The following is a 19,106-nucleotide window of genomic DNA, read 5'->3' as shown; positions in this document are numbered from 1 at the left end:
AGCGTAAAAAGATAACAAAGAAATTACTTTGCTCACCTTTTAGAACAGGTCAAACATCAGGTCACCAGAGGTCACCGAAGGTAAAATTTTGCCACTTTCCTGGTCAAGCTTCGACAATTTTCCACAAAGCGGCGCACAGCACAAGAACCAATAGAGCTACAGCGCCGCGGAAAAACGCATTAGATAGTTCTTTTAACGCTCTCGATAGAGAGAGAGAGAGAGAGAGAGAGAGAGAGAGAGAGAGAGAGAGAGAGAGAGAGAGAGAGAGAGAGAGAGAGAGAGAGAGAGAGAGAGAGAGAGAGAGAGAGAGAGAGAGAGAGAGAGAGAGAGAGAGAGAGAGAGAGAGAGAGAGAGAGAGAGAGAGAGAGAGAGAGAGAGAGAGAGAGAGAGAGAGAGAGAGAGAGAGAGAGAGAGAGAGAGAGAGAGAGAGAGAGAGAGAGAGAGAGAGAGAGAGAGAGAGAGAGAGAGAGAGAGAGAGAGAGAGAGAGAGAGAGAGAGAGAGAGAGAGAGAGAGAGAGAGAGAGAGAGAGAGAGAGAGAGAGAGAGAGAGAGAGAGAGAGAGAGAGAGAGAGAGAGAGAGAGAGAGAGAGAGAGAGAGAGAGAGAGAGAGAGAGAGAGAGAGAGAGAGAGAGAGAACTTTGTATTTACAGACACTTAGTCCAATGCTACATAACATGACGATTCATGGCACTCCCAGAGCATCATTCCATGCCGCTCTTAGCGGTGATCGCCGGCGTATGTCACTGCCTCAACCAGGACATTGATGATCGCGTTGGTGGATGCATCTAAACGCTGCATGAAACCCCATGCTGCTTTTCGGTACATCACGTCAAAATTATCAAATCCTTCACACACATGCATAGACGAAGCGCTACAGAACCTGGAGTAGCCAAAGAATATTCTGACAGGATTGTTAAGACACACTTTGAATTTTCTTATAACCGCAGCACTATAAGCACGCCACAAGTGAACACAGTACACAGAAGCACAGTAGGTCGTGAATAAATACTTTTTCACAGCATACGTACACATGCCAAATTTGCGAATGAGCGAATTGGTTCTACAGCACAGCATACGATATTGCTGCTGAATCTCAAGATCATCACGCACATTGTCAGTCATGAAGTAACCAAGATATTTGTACTCACTTACAACTCTTAATATTGTGCCACAAAGAGACAGCTCAGGAGTTTTAAGATTTTTCAAATCCTTTGGACGCATAATCAAGCATACAGTTTTCTTTGTGTTGTACTTGATATCATACTCCTCTGCAAATCGTTCGCAAGTATTCAAGAGCACTTGCAAGCCATGGTGAGATGGCGAAAGAAGGATGACATCATCAGCATAAGCAATGTGATTCATGCTGCCTAAATAACGGCAGCCAACGCCAGTTTCATCCAGTGCTGAAGAAAGAGAGTCTATATACACATTGAACATGAAGGGGGAAAGTATACCTCCCTGCCTCACGCCATTACTTACATTAAAACCGCCAGTTGTGACACCACCCCATTTGACATGAAAAAGCTGAGTACCGTACCATTCAACTAGAAGTTTAACGAGGCTTTTATCAATTCCACGCTTTAAAAGTTTGTCATAGAGTTTCCAGTGATTCACTCTATCAAAAGCTTTTGATGCATCCAGAAAACAAACATACACGGCACTATTGTTTCTAAGGTAATAATCTGAAATTTCTTTGACTGCATATATTGCCATATCAGTACCATGAGCTGGCTTAAAGCCAAATTGATGGTCAGTTGTTTTTAGGTTCTCCTTGCAGCGCACAAAGATCAACGTCTCTACATAGAAGTTTAGAGCTAACACTGGCCAAAGCAATTGGTCTGTAGTTGTCCTTCTCCGAGATATTACCAGTTTTATCCTTCACGATTGGGACCAATACAACTTTAGTAAGGGCATGAGGCAGATGCCCGTGCTTTAGGGTAGCCTGGGGCAAGACGCCCCAGATAATTTATTTTGCTACGTAACTTTTGTTCCACATCACCTGGAAGGCCAGACTTGTGCTCAAATGCGTTCTTTGGACATTTTACTTTAAATTCCACCCCTCAAATTCATTCATTTATGATCGGACTCCCAGCTAGGAAGTGATTTGTGAAGCAACTGCAAATGGGGCATTTTGCCCCAACCCCAGGGCAAAACGCCCCACGGCCTGGGGCAAGAAGCCCCATACTCTAGATTAAAGATTAAACATGCTAGCCGACTAAATCTTATATGAGAGGTCCGTTAGACCTTGGGAGGCACGGCACTGAAGTTAGCACCTTCCATCCTGTCAGGTGTTCAGCTATGACACTATTGTATGAGCAGGTTTTTCACCTGCCTCATAAGGCCAAATAATAAATTATTGCAATGCAAATGTTAACAAAATACTTCCTTTGCAATTACATTCCTGAGAAAAGTACATTTAAATGCATAAAAACTTACTGTTCGCCAGCTACCGAACATAAGGAAGTGGGTAGTCCGAACAACACATGAGGTAAAACGCCCCATGGGGCTTTTTGCCCCGCGACCTACTGGGGCGTTTTACCCCATCGCGTACTTCGGTCAGAGAACAACGCCTTGCACTCCAGCAAGACATAATTTAACACGAACCAACCCGGCATTATAAGCGCTAGACGATAGTTGTTCAAAATACATAAAAGTCGGTAACCTGATGTGGACCATAAAAGAACGCCATGATGCATAATCTGAAAACAAAACATAAAAATCACTCCAAAAACACATTTTTGGCTATATCTCCATAAAGAGTTATCACAATTTCTTTCCAGTCTGCTCATATAATGATCATATAGTGCTCGTTTTATAGAAGAGCGGATGTTTCCCCAGAACCTTGCCAGTTCCGAGAAACATCGTTGAGGCGTTTTACCTCGGCGGGGCGACTTGCCCCGGTCTACCCTACCATCATACTGAAACATAGCGAGAGGTGAACAACACATGATTGAGGTGCGAACTTTAAAGGGACTGTCCCACCTTAACATTAGATTTGAGTTGAGATAGCCATCTTGATGGACGTTCTTTGAAAATCAGTGCCGTGAAAACCGTTTCTCCAGCAATTACTTCATCGCAAAGAAATTTGAGTTTGATTTTGACATCTGTGCAAATAAGTGCCACAATGTATTGGTATAGGCACTTAAATCTGATGACGTCATCAGGCTTTCGAACGTCCGTTAAATGTTTGACTAAAACGTTTTGTAGCACGCGGTGGTATATGCTGCGTTGCGCGCAACAAATGCCGCACTTTTAAATAAAGTCGCTAGGAACAGCGGAGATCCCAAAAAGTAAACAAAAGTAAAAGTCTAATATCTTGAAAACCGGTGAATATTTTTTGGTGAAATTTGGTAGATATTCGTTTTCGCTCTTTCTGAACCGAGCGACATCACTTTCATGCCAATTCATAAACTTTTTTAAAGGTGGGAGGGTCCCTTTAAATGCTCCGTCTGTAGGTCGTCGTGCCCTGGGCTACGACCTGATGACAGATCACGTATCGATCTGGAAACTTCAGCAACCGAAATAAGTGGGATATCAGGAAGGTCAGCATCAAGCTGTGACAGTACGGAAGGCCTTAAGCTTTGGTCCGTCACTGAATTAAGTATTTCAGCAAAATGGTTCTTCCACATTTCACCAATATTAGAAGCACCAGTGACGCCACCAACCGTAGATGCTAGCGGTGGCGAACTGTTGAGCTTTCTAACATCATTCCAAAAAGAGGATACATTTCGTGGATACCTGGCTAGCTTATCGGCCATCGACTTAGCCCGTATAGATCTTTTTCGTTCCTAAGGCACCAACGCAATGAATACTTGAATCGAGCTTTAGCCAGTCTCAATTGATCATAGATGTAGCCATCTCTTGGTGTACCTACCAACGCCCACAAACAGTATATGTCCCCGAGAACTGAGTGCACTCAGAAAAAAAATTTACCCCTCTATGGGTAGTTTTACACTTGAGGAGTACCGGTACACCAATTTCTCAGGTATTAAAACCCCAACAGAAGTAATGGTACACCATTTATTTGGGGTTACTGAACACCATATGGTTCCTTTTACATACATTACAGTAAATGTACCTCGAAAGTTCACAGTACCCTGCAAATTCGGGGTACCACTACCCAGAAGAGGGGTACATCTACCTAACAAATCAGAATCGGTTGTGTAGGGCTACTCTACCAGCATGTTTTTTTAACCACTTGTCATTGAAAAAGAGGTACCTGTAACATGCATCAACTCGTTGGGTATAGAAGTACCTAAAATGCGTTTTTCTGACTCCTGATTTTTAGGTACATTTACCTTTTAGTGAGTACTTTTACCTGATGCTGCAGAAACTCAGCACACACAGAAATATTGAGCGGAAAAACGGTGTAATTGAAAGTACCAAAAGGAACATTTTTTGTGTGTAAAATTACTCTGTTTTCTGGGTATAAGAACACTTATATGTGTGTTTTGCTAGCTTCGGAGTGTTTCACTATTGTGTAGGAGAACCGCTTTCAGTGTAACTTTACCTCGGATCTCGCGTTATATTTACGCACAAATATGTGTTTTTGGTAAAAAGTACCAAAAGGAACACTCGCGTGGTAATCGTACACAAATTCATTACGGTAAATTTACACAAATATGACGGTTATTATAACGATTTTTTCTGGTAAAGCTAATGTTGGGCCCGCAAAATTTGTAACGCAAGCGACACGCGGCGGGACGTTGTCGCCAGCCGCGAGCCTAGCTAAATGCAACGAAACATTGTGATGCTCAATGCCTACCCCATGATGCAAACACGTTTGTTTGTTTGTCGTTTATTGTTAAGAATCTACATCACATCTGACGGAAATAAAAGTTAGATTAGCGTATATACCTTGTCATGTATATAAGCTGATATTTCACAACGCATGGGCGCCGCTACAGGTCGCAGCCACCGTCCGTCTCCCGTCAACTGCCCGTAATTAATAAATAAAAAATATGTCATCTGTACGCACTACTTCACTGTGCCAAAATTATCGTTCATTTATCTCTAAAAAGTTAATTGTTTTCAAAACGGGCTTCGCTGAGGAAAACTAAATATTATCATCGGCTTCGATGCCGATGATAATATTTGAATGAAATATAGTTTGAAATATAGGTTGCCCATGCCAACCTTTGTGATCAAAAACCAGTGAACAAGGCTGATCAATAAAGCCGAAATATTTGGTTATAGTATTTAGTTTTCCTCAGCGAAGCCCGTTTTGAAAACAATTAACTTTTTAGAGATCTATTAACCTGAGGAAAAGAATAATGACGCTTCGGCAACATCGTTCATTTAATTAGCCATCGGCTCTCTGTTGCCTATATGGCAAAATATTTGCATAGGGGAAGCCGGGGGAAGCCCGGGCGCGGGGGAAGCCCGGCCACCCCGTTTCCGGCTAAATTATTCACAATAAAATGCTCAACTGTTTGTCCTTTCAGCGTAGCAGCGAAGGTAACGCCAGCAAAAAAGTAAAGGCTGACAAAAATTGCATATTGTTAAAGTTATAGCGCAAAAATGATATTTTAAGGGTTTTTAGCTAAAAAGTGAGATATCTTGCACTGTTAATGTTATACCATACAGTACTAATATTTATACAAATGTTATGTAAGGACCGTTTAAGTGTTTGTAGTGAGGGGTGACGAGGCAGGCTGGCTTAAGTATGACATTTTTTCGAATATCGCTGTTCTAAAATAAAAATTAGCACATTGGGGTAACCCCGGGCGAGTGGCCAAGCTTACCCCCAACCGAGAGCAATGCCACTAAACCACTGTTTTCCATGAGATAATAGGTACTGAGCAGGTTTGGTTTACACCTAGATCAAAGATAAATTTCGAAATAAACATGTTATCATAGACAAAGCCATTCATGTCACTTAAGGTCAACTAGGGTCAAACTACGTTTTTGCAGATAACGCGACAGACCATGAAGCTAGAGCTTCAAAAATGGTGTCGTTGTGTTCTTCTTCATCAGCCGAGTCGAATGATATGCAATATGATGCATTAAGGTAAAAAGAAAAAGAAATTTTAAGGAATTTTTGAAATACACATTTTTTGTCAATTTTGCATCACGATTTTCATCGACCTGTACTGTATATGTAGTAGACGCTAGCTAAAATACCAGTAGTGACATAAACTCTAAGATGTCCAGAGCTAATCAGTACCTTAATATTTCACTTTCCGTTAATATTTGGAAAACACGTAATGGTTTCATCAACTCGTTGTAAAGCGCTGGGGAGGTGGCCGGCGTTACCCCTATGCCGGGCTTACCCCAGAAAAATCAACACTTTTTTAAAACTCGATTTTCTCAACCTTATACTTATTCCACGAAACCGAATTTTTGGGAAAACACGGCCAATGAACTTAGTTAGCTAGCAGGATATCAACATTTTATACAGCACGTATGGTATGTAATAAAAATGAAAAAGAGCTTACTATGCCGGGCTTCCCCCGGCTTCCCCTACCTATACCTAATTAACCCTAGAAAAGCATGAGAGTGCATCCATTATTTTCATAACACGACAGCAGTTCAGTTGAAAAATTACAAGCCCACCTTAGCACTCCGACAAAGCTGGATAATTTCCAGCAGCTCCTCCAATGTCGCTCCGCTTCAGATTTCAGACTCGGTCTTGATTGCAGTTATGGGACAATGACCACAATGCAGTATTTCACTTATTATTCACTTAGTCACTCATTACTCAGCTTATTATCGAACTAGATAAACACCACAGCACTGTTTTATCTCACTGATCGCACAAGAATGGGCAAACCCACTCGCAGCACTGCAGCCACAACACTCCCCCGCCGGCCCCCGCGGTCCCCGGCGCACAACTGACAGATTGCGAAAATGGCGCCGCCGCCGTCAGCATATAGCTCAAAATTTCGCTAAATTTACACTGGTTGACGTAAACGAACGGTGCTCTGGATGTGTACCGCAATTACCAGTGCGACACAACACTCATTCGCGCATGGATACACTTGCTTTGCATGGAAACATATCAGTTAGGTATTTGAACATCTGTTATGCTGTTACATTATCCTGTTTTGCGTAAAGATGCTTGTGTGGTGTAATAAAAGTGCCGATGTTTGTTAGTTAACCAATAAACGTCGTATAAAAACAAACTTATTCTTGATGCGTTTACTTATTATGGCGTTGTGCGACGGATACCTTGCTTATTTATCACGAAAATACTTAAACTTAAGATATTTTGCTAAGTGAAGCAGAACTTTGAAGCTACTTGAACTATTTACGAGTATATTGAACCTGACATCGCTCAATATTTCTGTGTGTGAGGGAGCAGCCACCCAAGTCGCGCATGCGCAGAAGGCTGTTGCTCTCCACCAATCATCGTTCCGCGTTTTGCCATGTTTTGGCTCGCACGCTTTCAGTTTGAATCGCGATTGCCGGCGTGATGGGTGTGTGTTGGTGTATGACGTTGGGAGCCGGACGGCGAGTGATATTCGTGTTTCACGCGTTTTATTTTGTGAGTGATAGCACTTTCCATATAGTTCCGCTGAGTTGTGGTGGTTTTGCAGCTTTAATTCATTACAAAGCCTTGACAATAGACGTTGGCGAGTACTAACGTGCCGACCGCCGGGCCACGTGTCGATAAACCACCGTCTGCTGGAAGCGCTAAGAGAAGACAGAAAGTCGAACAATTTCCAACTACGCGTCTGAGGTAAGTGTATGACGGAAATACTTTAGTCATTTTTTACGTCAGGTCAAAGTTCAGGTCACCAGAGGTCATCAATGGTCAAATTTTGCCTATTTCAACAATTTTCGAAACACCCAACGAATTACTCGAGAGCCAATAAAGCTACAGCGCCGCAGAAAAGCGCATTCGATAGCTCTTTCGCTAATGATCGCGTATATATTGTGTTGCAGAAGATGTATGAAATGATCTAGAGGCAGCTCTCGGATCACGGGACCAAGTCCTGTAGCAGAACCGACGCGTGGTGTACAAGTACCTGATGACACTGGATACGAGCACCTGGTTACGAAACCCTCAGAACCGTGGTACCCGCAAAAATGGTACAGATTTGGCACTCTGCAGAGCGATTGGCGTACATTTACACCACATTGGGTTATCCGAACCATATTTATGCGCTCATAATAGGTTACACTACCCCAAAATACGAGGTAAATGAACCTGGGGCATGGTACAAAAACCCGAAAGTAGTGTATTACTACCCGTAATAATTGCGTAGCGTTACCTCAAATAGCGGTGTACCCTGAAAAGCGTCTTCGAATGAACGGAAAATCAAGAGTAGGAAAAAGATGTAATGGAATTCGGGTACCTTGATTATGGTGGTAGCAAGACACGACTGGGATGGGATTACCTGCATTTTTAAGGTAAACATACCCGAAATAGTAGTGCAGAATCGGTACTCTGTAGTACCCTATTTTTGGGGGTGGTTTTTTCTCTGTTGAGGGCTTCTTTGACAAAGTCATTCCACCCTGGGATGGCCTTGCCATTCCCTGTTACCGCCTTGGCAATGCTTCGGCGTGAAGACTCGCGCAAGCATGCCATAGCAAACATGCCAAGCATGCCATGATAGCTGTTTTAACGCTCTTTCTGGGCAATTCTCTCAGATTTGGCCTAAGGTCAACGGTTTAGCCTGCTGAGGACAATAACTGACAAAATATACTTTTTTTCGGAAACGGGTTTTCTGCAATAACTTTTGAATCAAAACTTGCACGAGCCTTCTTTTAGCAGCATCGTGTTTCACTCGTCAAGACTCATCGAATGAACTATTACTAGTAGGTACAGGGTGTCCAGAAAAAAAGATACTATGGAAATTAAGTCGCATTCATTAACGCATGCGTGCCGATTTTGTTCCAACTTCATGTGCTTTATATAGTGCAAGATTTGGCAAAACTCATGAGCACTGTAATGCGTCGTTGGAAAGTTAATTGCCTGCCCTCCGAGATGGTCAACATGACCATCAGTCACCTGCAGACTGTGCTAGTGCTGGAGCTGATCCGCCGGAAGGCCGCTCACATTGAGTATCTGCTTTGAGGAGCTGCCGCGACTAACCAAATAGTTTACATGCCATAAGGCACCTGCTGTCTGTTTTGCCATATTTTTGCGAATACAAGCATGTGCCATTTTAAAATGTAAGGTGTTTATTTTCGGAATTATAGCAAAAAATAATAGTATCCGTTTTTTCTGGACACCCTGTATTTGACCTTGAAAGGTCAACTTAAAAATTTGACCTCAGTTCAAGGTCATGACCTGACCGGAAAAGGGCATGTTGCATATCACTCGATTCGTATCGTCGAGCCTAACACATCTTAGACGTTTTCATTGCTTTAGCATGCGTTTAGCAAAAGTTATGAGCGAAAAACTGTTAGATGCCGTTCGTAACCTACATAGATGACCTCAGGAACATAACGAGGGGTCACGGATGCCATGTTCCGGCTAAGTGTGTCATTTTTGCTTGTAATTTGGTGTTCGACCTATAATGGAGAGGTCGCAAAATTGACCTGACATTAGGTCACCGATATCGTAGTTCCGAGGGATACATTTTGTAATTTGTACATACATTCGCTCTTGTTATTATAATTGCTGAAAGTTTCAAAGTGATCAGTCATTCAGTGTAGCTATTGCGGGCATTGAAACTTCTTATGTGGTGGGGTCACTTGACGTGACTGACCTGACCTTGAGTGACCCTGGTCTTAAATTTACACAGCATGTGTAAAAAGATGTAAAGATGTATGATGATAACATGTGCCAAAACCGGAGGGTTGGTGTTCAAACAGCCCCCCGCCCTCAGCAGGGCGCGGGTAATCAGGTTGCTAGAACCGATGCTTTGCATTGCAATTTTCGCAAGAGTTGCGAACACTTATTTCGCGGGTAGATCTTCTAAAGATGCTGATATCTGTTTTCAATTAACATTAACGCTTACGTCTATAGGTAAGCCAGCTTCAGCGCACTGTTTCCTCAACAAATGAATTGGAAAAACAGGTTATTTAATTTTAACTTTTATTGAAACGAACTATATAATCGACAATAAATATAAAATCGACGAAGAAGGAAATCTCCACATGCACAAATAGTCAGGTACAGCATTGAACAGCTCAGCTGAGGGCCGACACGGCGCGTCTGTCCCTCTCCCGTTTAGAGAGGGAGAGCAGCCCGGTTGGCGGCAGGCGGCGCCGGCGGCCGTCTAGTTGTACGGCTGCTGCTTGCCGGCCGGACGGTATGCCGGCTGGCTGACGGACGCCGCCGGGTAGCGCGCCTCACCCTCGTACGTCACCTCGGCCACGTAGCCGCCGTCGCCGCTGACGCTGTAGGTGACGCGCTGCACGCGGCCGTCCGGCAGCGCCACGTAGTAGCTGCCCTGCGTGTTGGCTCCATCGCGCGACTCGCTCTGTCCAAAGTCGACGGCGTAGTTGGAGTCCTGCACCTTGTAGTCGTAGGCGTACTTGGCCGGAGCGTCTGAGTACTGCTGCTGGGCGTACTTCTGGGGAGCCGCCAGGGCGACCGCCACCAGAGCAGAGATGAGCAGGACCTGCAGGAAATGAAGACGGGGTGGTTACTGGTTAGGCCATCCGCTGCCGTAACGTGGGATGGGAAAATGTGTGAGGAAAATGAAATACCTACATTGCTCTTAGGGCAAAGTTATTAGTCTAGCAACTGCCGGCTGAAGCGTATTTATGCTTGAGCTCAGATTTTTTTAAGACAATGAACTACGAAACGATGCTTATGTCAACGAAAAAAATGAAAATTTTGTTATTAGCTCTTATAAACCAAACTGTATGATGCATTGCTAATCCCTGTATGAAATGCATGAATATGTACCAGTATAATGTCAAAGTCGTATAATGTCAAACAGGCTGCTCTCTAAACGGGAGAGGGACAGACGCGCCGTGTCGGCTAGTATAATGTCAAAACAGTTTTACTCTCACCTTCATGTTTCTAGTTGAGGTGGTTTGGTGAGCTGTTGGCTGCTGGATCCGCTATGAGAGACTGGTGTCGACAGTAAGGCACACGCGGCCTTTATACCCCCGGCAGACTCTCACGGTACTGGTTGGACATTCAGGCAGTGACCCAACCCGATCGCCGGCAGCAACCCCAACATATGTTAACCTTGCCTCAGGAAATTTGCATCGATGTGACTGTTATTATGGGTGATCGGTATGTGTCCATTTAAAGCCTTGTATTGCTGCCTCAGCCAGGGGAAAAAAATAATAGGCATACAACTCCCATGGGATTGCTCGATTTTTACATGCCTGGAAGGTTATCTCTTAATTCCTCCCGAAAGCTGTTAATTATGACTTGAATTGGTTACAGAAGCAAGCAAAGTCTTTCATTGTGCCACCGTCCAATGGTGAATTCCCCATATCGGTTCGGACCCCGCCCCCATAATTTTTTTTTAACTTTAAAAGTCGTAATTATATGTAATATACCTATATATATGTATGTAAAAATGTAAGGGTGCTATAAACGCAAATTCCGAAGTATCCTTCATGATTGACTGACATACCCATATTGAATGTTAATGTCTTGGTGAGCTTTAACCCGCGCCCCGCTGGGGGTGGGGGGCAGAATCTGCCCCCCCCTCCCGTTTTTCGCCAATAACTTCTAAACGCGTTACGCCAGCGACGTCAATTTTTCAGTACCTTATCATACATCAATTTGACACGTTCCCTGAAAATTTGAACGAAATCTGTCGGAAAATTTTTGAGAAATTGACGTTTTAGTGACGTCATGTTCGCCATTTTCGCCTCAAAAACGGCAAAATTTCAAACGCCGCTAACATCTTCATTTTTAAAGGAATCAAGACGTAACAAAAAAGGTTATACGTGATTCCACGTTGTCTATCAAATGGCTATCTCGGTTTTTTGAAAATTTTGGATTTTGGCCCAAAATTTTTCAAAAAACTGATTTTTTTGGGAAAATAGTTATAAAATCCAAAATTTTGAGTGTATCGAAAAAACCGGAATAAATGTCAGAGAAGTGGTCAATGTGCATCTACATACCAATTTTCAGAAGAATCGGTTCAAAAATGTGGGAGTTATTCAAAATTTTATGACGTCACGACACACAAAATTTTTGAAAAATGATTTTTTGGAAGTTCTAGACCTCGTACGGAAACAAAAATAGCACCATTCGATTCGCCGTGAAAAACTGCATCAGATACACCTTTTTGGGCCTTAACAACCAACTTCAAAATTTGACCTCGCTTGACCTGACCTTGACCTGACCTCGACCTGAAATTCATCCAGAGGTGGTCCATATCACTTATTGAGTGTGCCTATTGAATTCTATGAGTAAAATGAACCATAAAACATGTGTCGCACATGCCCTTTTCTATATTTTGTTTTGGTGACCTGACCTGACCTGACCTGACCTTTACCTTGACCTTTGAATGACATTGTATGCAACGAATATTGTCTTGGTAGTCTGAGAACACGTTTTGGGCAATCAGTCTCAGTCCATTCTTCGGCAACTACGGTGCAAGGCCGATACTGTAGAAACTTGCATTTTGTACCCTTGACCTGACCTTGACCTGACCTCTGACCTACTTAAGCAAAAAATTTTGGGCTCTTAAGATCCGCCTTGTTGAGAGCTTTCGATTGCCGTTTTCCCCGTCTTTCTACGACCATCGGTTCGGAAGTTAGACAGGGGGGGGCAGAATCTGCCCCCCCCAGCAGGGCGCGTATGGCTGAATAGCCCAGCGGGGCGCGGGTTAACCTTACCATTGGCTTTATTCCTCTGAACTGACACTTACTGCAACCTCTCTTTGCATTTCCCTCTCTTTTACAAGAAATGATTTCGACTGGAACATTATGTGTAGATACTTGGTGCTCATTTGGGATTCTCTAACCGGTCGGCCAGGGAGGTGGGTCGTTTTCAGAAAATGATTGGTAGGGCCCAAAGATGGTGAACGGCCATTATGATAGGGCTTAGGTACCAGGGTAGGGTGCCCATATCTGTCTTTCTCATCGAATTTAGGCAACTTATTTTTCCTTTTGGTCAATGACATGACAAAATAAAATGAATAAATATTTTTGGGGGAATTCCAGGTATTACCGAACCCGACGCACAGAACTACTCGTATTGCCTATACTGATCAGTGAACTCTATAGTGTTCACTGTTCAGTGTTCAGTATTGTCATGTGTCAGAGGAGCACACGCCACTCGGAAATAGACCTACTCCGACCAAAAAGGCTGCAGCTGTGCTGAGAGGGCCAAACAACTGCTTTGAGGGCGCACGCTGAGTGAAAGATTAGATAAGATGACTAGCGAGATCCTTGAGATCCTCCTTGAGAACTAATGAAATTCTTATAGTATGTATGTAGGGGAGACCCGGGAGGTATGGGCCGGTTTTGTGACAAGGCAATTTTCTTCCAGTGGGAAGTGGCTAGAACCGGCTTTTCACTCTGTGTACGTGAAATTGCCTTTCGCCTGCAAAGTGTGCCTGATATTAGGCATCTGGGATCAACTATTTTATCTCGAGATAACTTTCAATAAATCATGCGCTTTTCCGATCCATCAAAATACACCGGTAGGTGTGGGCCATGGCCCGGGAGGTATGGGCCGGTGCCATGTTTCATATTCTTTTCTCGATAATGAGAACAATACTCGTAGCTGGTATCTACCTTGATCTCTCTTAGAGCCCAGGAACCGCATAAGCGGCCAACAGCTTACTTCATGGGGGTCACGTGGGCACATACGTATTTTGGTAAACTCAATCATGCTCCATGAAATAAGATAGATAACATTTTTCTGTTCGAATGAAATTTGTAGTTTTCGACCTTGCGCGACAAAAATAAAACTTATTAAAGAGGATATTCAATGAAAGCATCATTTTATTGATTTAGGATCATCGGGGGTGGGTGGCCCGAACCTCCCGGTTAGGACGCCAGAATGTGCGTAGCGTCTCAGCTCATAATCTTGCAAGAAAGCTTCAATTTTTCTATCCAGTCTTAATTTGTATGCTTTAAACTTTATATTACCGATGGCCTGACGTCATAAAACGAGTCTGGTTCAAATTAATCACGAATTTTCTGTATGTACCGTATTTTACTCGAAGAGAGCAAAAACGCTTTTTCACCGCTCATTGCCAAAGAAGACTGAGGAAAATTTTGGAAATCACGTGGGTTGTATAACGGAATTGCTGCTACCAGTTTACGCGGTCAAATGTGTAAAAATACGCATCACTTCTTCAAAACTGCAATGGCCCATACCTCCAGGGGGCTCATACCTCCCGGGTCTCCCCTACTTACCTTTATCGATACCAAATTATCCGAACCGTGACTTAACAAAACAGTCAGGAAATGGAGACCAAGACACCTCACATTTAGCTACATGTGCTTGCCGTGTTAAGGATCAAAGATGCGATATTTTGCAGATGCTAGGGGAAGTTGGGGCAATGCCGGAGTTGGGGCAAAGCCGAAATTCAAGATATTTCGAAAACCGTACGACATGGATGCCACATGTCAGTGATGTTCTGAAGCTTAAGTGACTACAATTATCGCATGTTTGTTACGAGTCGTCATTCGGAATACTTCGGCTGTGAGGGCGCCAAGAGCGTTTTCAAGGTACGTTTCCCTTGTACTACATGCGCCTTTGAAGCTGCATTTCTGACTCATTATGCTACCGTTTGTCTGGCCAATTCGGTCAAGTAATCTTCAGCATGTCTTTGCATAAGTGTGCTGCCTATTTGAAATTTATACAGCACGTTGAAAAGTTATGGGCCTGCAAATAAAAGTATGGCTGGCTGGGGTAATGCCGAAAACGTGCAATTACGCACGTTAAAGCACTCCACGTGGACTTTACTGCTGTAGAATAGCAACGCGTATTTTTAGTCACACAAATTACACTTTCAACCGACACAACGGCCTGTTACCTCTAAGGAATGATTTACCTGGCCTTTTCTTATTATATCACACAATTATAACTTCCAGTGTGCACCAAGCGTCCTCAAGCTCTTAAAACCCATGTCAGCTTTGATGAATTCTGGATAAAGTTTGAGATAAAATGGCAAAACATCAATTTCGGCATTCTCCGTAGATCATTTCTCCCATTTTCGGCTTTCCCGCAGTCCGGGGCAACGCCGAAAAAGTCACTTCTTTGATATTTCTAGTTTGTGCGCTTAACGGTATGCGAATTCATCAAATGCGCCTGGTATGTTTGAAAGGCAAAAGACTGGCCTCTCGAATGACGCCAACAAGAATAGCTTATTGCTATGCCGAGTGATTGAAAACGCTTTGTGGTCCAGGGGCGCTGAGAGGCCAGAAGGGCGCCGAACAGTCGAGGGATGCACGGTGAACAGAGACATAAGGTCGCGAGAAGGTCAGGAGGGGTGGGCGTCGCTAGGTCATGCGAATGGCGCGATGCTGTCAAAAGGGCGCCATTCTCCCAGAAAGGTGCCGAGTGATTAAAAACGATACTATATTATCCTGGAACGCAAGACGGTCAGGAGGACGCCGTTAGAGCATGCGAATGGCGCCGTGCTCCCGAAAGGACGTTTGTAAAAGACTTGTGGGTGCATTTTCATCATTGTGGAGGCATAATTCAGAATTGTGGGTGCATCTTCCCCCGCAAAGATATTTAAAATTACACCCCTGGGTAAGGCTGGGGCTCTACCAGGCCTATATATAATATATGTACAAAACGATACCCATGCGGCCAGGTATTGTAGATGTCCCACTTCTCCTTCTTCCCACTTCTCACTACTCTCCCCTACTAGAAATGCCGAGTTGTTACTGAGCGTGGTGACGATCTGACTGTTTGTAATCGCCAGCGGTGACATTGCGGCACAGTCTACCTTCAGGCAAATCGTTAACGCCACCAGAATCTCCGCAGATTAGCTGCCATTTGCCAGTTTCTGGTCACTTGGCCAAAGGTGAAATGAATGACGATATTCGTAGAATGGGAATGGCTGCTGTCGGTGGTAAGGCTAGCAGATTTGAGGTTTTATTTTAAGCATATGCATTGTCACAAAAAAAGTGATTACGACGTTCGAAACATTCAAAAGTGGGCTTAACTTAGTAGCTTAGCTGTTCTAGAAAAAAATATCATAAGCTTTTTATTCGAAGGAAAATTTTGTTTCCATTTTAATTCTGTCGTACACTTTGCATCGACGATGAGAGTAGGTCATCGATGTGGTCATCGACGCCCCCCCCCCCACACCTCCTTCGACGCCCTGGCGATGTTTGCTGATGAGAGCAGAATAATGGAGAAATTCCCAAGTTGATCCGGGGCTTTGCCCTATTTAACCCAGTGGTATTTAACCCAGCGGACCAGTTTTGCAGAGTCACAGTTTTCAATCCCTGTACCTGTACATGTCCAAAATATATTTTGAATCTATGGTTATGAAATCCGTTTTTTCTTATGAGCACTTGGAATTCCCCACCATTTGTTTGTAAACGGAAAACTGAGTCAGGTGTGAAATACCTAAATGACGTTCAATTCGAGTGTCATTGTGCTTCATTCAACGCAGAAAGCTGGACCCAAAGCAGCTGGCCATCAAGCAGCTCTAAATTTGCCCCAGAAGACAGAAATTTATGCTTTATAGTATTTAGATACACTGGATTCTCAGATCGACAAATCGGTAAACGTAGGCGTTTTGAACATGTATTGGCGAAGACAAAATAAATACATTGACTGGGTTTCACATCATCAATTACAAAAAAAACACGGGACATCTGACAATGGGCCGACGCGGCGCGTCTGTCCCTCTCCAAAGGAGAGAGGGAGAGCAGCCCGGTCGGCGGCAGGCGGCGCCGGCGGCCGTCTAGTTGTACGGCTGCTGCTTGCCGGCCGGACGGTATGCCGGCTGGCTGGCAGACGCCGCCGGGTAGCGCGCCTCACCCTCGTACGTCACCTCGGCCACGTAGCCGCCGTCGCCGCTGACGCTGTAGGTGACGCGCTGCACGCGGCCGTCCGGCAGCGCCACGTAGTAGCTGCCCTGCGTGTTGGCTCCATCGCGCGACTCGCTCTGTCCAAAGTCGACGGCGTAGTTGGAGTCCTGCACCTTGTAGTCGTAGGCGTACTTGGCCGGAGCATCTGAGTACTGCTGCTGGGCGTACTTCTGGGGAGCCGCCAGGGCGACCGCCACCAGAGCAGAGATGAGCAGGACCTGGGAAATGAAAACAAGGACGGTTAGGTTACAAAAGTTTCGCTGCTGTTACATCGCATGGGAACTAAGAGTGTCAGTTTGAAATGCAAGAAGTACTTAGATTGCTGTTATAGCAGAGTCATTAGTCAAACAACTGCCGGCTTAAGAGTGTATCCATGCGTCACATCAAAACTTTTTAGATATGAGTTCAAACTAATAGCGAATTGAAATATATGTGAATGAAAAATTCAGAGGTAACTAGCATTATTTCCTATGTAATTCATCAAAGTGTAGGATGCAATGCAAAGTTTTTGATATTTTTTTTTGAACATGAATTTAACGTCGAAACAGCTCTACTCTCACCTTCATGTTTCTGGCTGAGGTTGTTTGGTAAGCTTTTTACTGCTGTATCCGCTGTGGGAGACTGGTTTCGACAGCAGGGCACACACGACTTATATACCTCCGGACTCCGCTAGACTCTCACGGTACTGACTGGACACACAGGCATTGACCCAGCCCAATCACCACTGGGTGGTGCCCGGCAGGCGGCAGTAAAACCCAGACATCGGCCTTGCCCCAGGAAGTGTCCATTGAAATTACTGCTGCAATGAGGCTTCAGCCTTCTCAAATAACGCCGCCGAGTACCATGAACTGCACGTGCGATGAGCATTTTACGCATGTACCTTTTTACGGTAGATGTTGAACTCATAACATTTCATACCGCAAGTGCGGGTATGTAGACTCTAGTCGACATAGAATAAAGTTTGTTTTGAGATTCTTCATTATTTCCCTAAATAATGAGGGAAATGGGATTTTATTAGCGTTTTAAACTTAGCTGTACCGGTGCACCGCACGGGATCTTGGATTTCCATACCCTCTCGAGATCTCCTACATAAACGGCTGAATCAGAATAGCAAAACAAATCAAATGAACGCGCGGAAGCGACAATTCTGCTCAATACGATATTCTGTAGAATGTAGCCGATCTATATTGTCTATATGTTACAGGGAGTTTGAGAAATCCGTGAGTTTGCAAACTCCCTATGAGTTTGCAAACTCCCTGACCCATCAGTGAGTTTGCAAATTCACTAGGGAGTTTGCAAACTCACTGACCGGTCAGGGAGTTTGAGAACTTCCAGAACGATTGGGACAAATAAAAACAAGTGTGCAGCATGTGGGTGGCATACGTGCCGTCCGTGATATTAAAACAAAGGCGGCTAGTTGTACGGCCTATTTAACAGTCGCACGCTGACAAAAAGCCTACAGATCATATGCACACCATACGATACTTTTGTTTTAAACTGTTCAGTGATCTAGCCCAAACATGTACCGCCGCTTTATTTAGTCATACATTTATTTAATTCACGGCCCAATTGTATCCGTTCCACACAAGTGTGGCTATTCTGCAGAGTCAGGCTCAATATATCGAAGTAGAAACAGCTCAGTTGGTACACTGAAAACAAAATTACCCATGGGTGATGAGTAAACTCATGAACCGGCGGTAATTTTAAACAACCTATTTGACTGCTCGAGGCGCCGGTAATGTAACTAGGCCTGCACCGGTCATTCCACCTCTCAATTGTGCGTTAACTCATGTCTCTTCACTCGTGTATTATGAGTTAACCGATTGTGAAAAACTCATGTACTCTTGGTAACTCATTTTGATTACTCATGATATGCGAGTATAGGCTTACTCATATTACACCGTTAATGAAGACACCACACGTTTGACTACATGAGGCGCTAGTAAATGTTACTAGCCCTGTAGCGGTCACATCACCAATGAGTTGCGGGTTAACTCTCGTTCCCTCACTCATACCACATGAGTTTACCGTTTGTGACGAATTCAAGCATTGCTAGTAACTCATGCCATGCAACGATTGATACGCGAGTTAAATGTAACTCATAACATGATGGTCAAGTGAACACACCTATTAGATCGCTCTGCCGCCGGTTTTTCCACTCTGTCGACTCATCCCCTGGCGGTCAGCCTCACCCATGAGATGAGAGTCATAACATTAAAACATAAGGT

At 44.0% G+C, this 19,106-nt stretch overlaps 3 protein-coding genes across 3 annotated transcripts in view; 1 reads left to right on the top strand and 2 right to left on the bottom strand.

The window, feature by feature from the left end:
- The window catches only part of LOC122384890 (solute carrier family 13 member 2-like), a 69,303-nt gene that overhangs the window by 406 nt on the left and 49,791 nt on the right, over positions 1–19,106 (top strand). The gene's annotated exons all lie outside the window — the stretch shown is intronic.
- Positions 10,101–11,110, bottom strand: LOC122384875 (cuticle protein 19.8-like). The gene is made up of 2 exons (XM_043372673.1): positions 10,915–11,110; positions 10,101–10,517 (listed from the first exon to the last, which is right to left on the bottom strand). Exons 1-2 carry the CDS (start codon positions 10,918–10,920, stop codon positions 10,173–10,175), a joined length of 351 nt encoding a protein of 116 aa, XP_043228608.1. The 5' UTR covers positions 10,921–11,110; the 3' UTR covers positions 10,101–10,172.
- Positions 16,647–17,520, bottom strand: LOC122384876 (cuticle protein 19.8-like). The gene is made up of 2 exons (XM_043372674.1): positions 17,439–17,520; positions 16,647–17,096 (listed from the first exon to the last, which is right to left on the bottom strand). Exons 1-2 carry the CDS (start codon positions 17,442–17,444, stop codon positions 16,752–16,754), a joined length of 351 nt encoding a protein of 116 aa, XP_043228609.1. The 5' UTR covers positions 17,445–17,520; the 3' UTR covers positions 16,647–16,751.

This window comes from Amphibalanus amphitrite, unplaced genomic scaffold, assembly GCF_019059575.1.
Source record: "Amphibalanus amphitrite isolate SeventyFive unplaced genomic scaffold, NRLGWU_Aamphi_draft 000201F_arrow, whole genome shotgun sequence".
Classification (NCBI taxonomy): domain Eukaryota; kingdom Metazoa; phylum Arthropoda; class Thecostraca; order Balanomorpha; family Balanidae; genus Amphibalanus; species Amphibalanus amphitrite.
The sequence above is the reverse complement of the archived record's forward strand: the minus strand, read 5'-3'. Positions and strand labels throughout refer to the sequence as shown.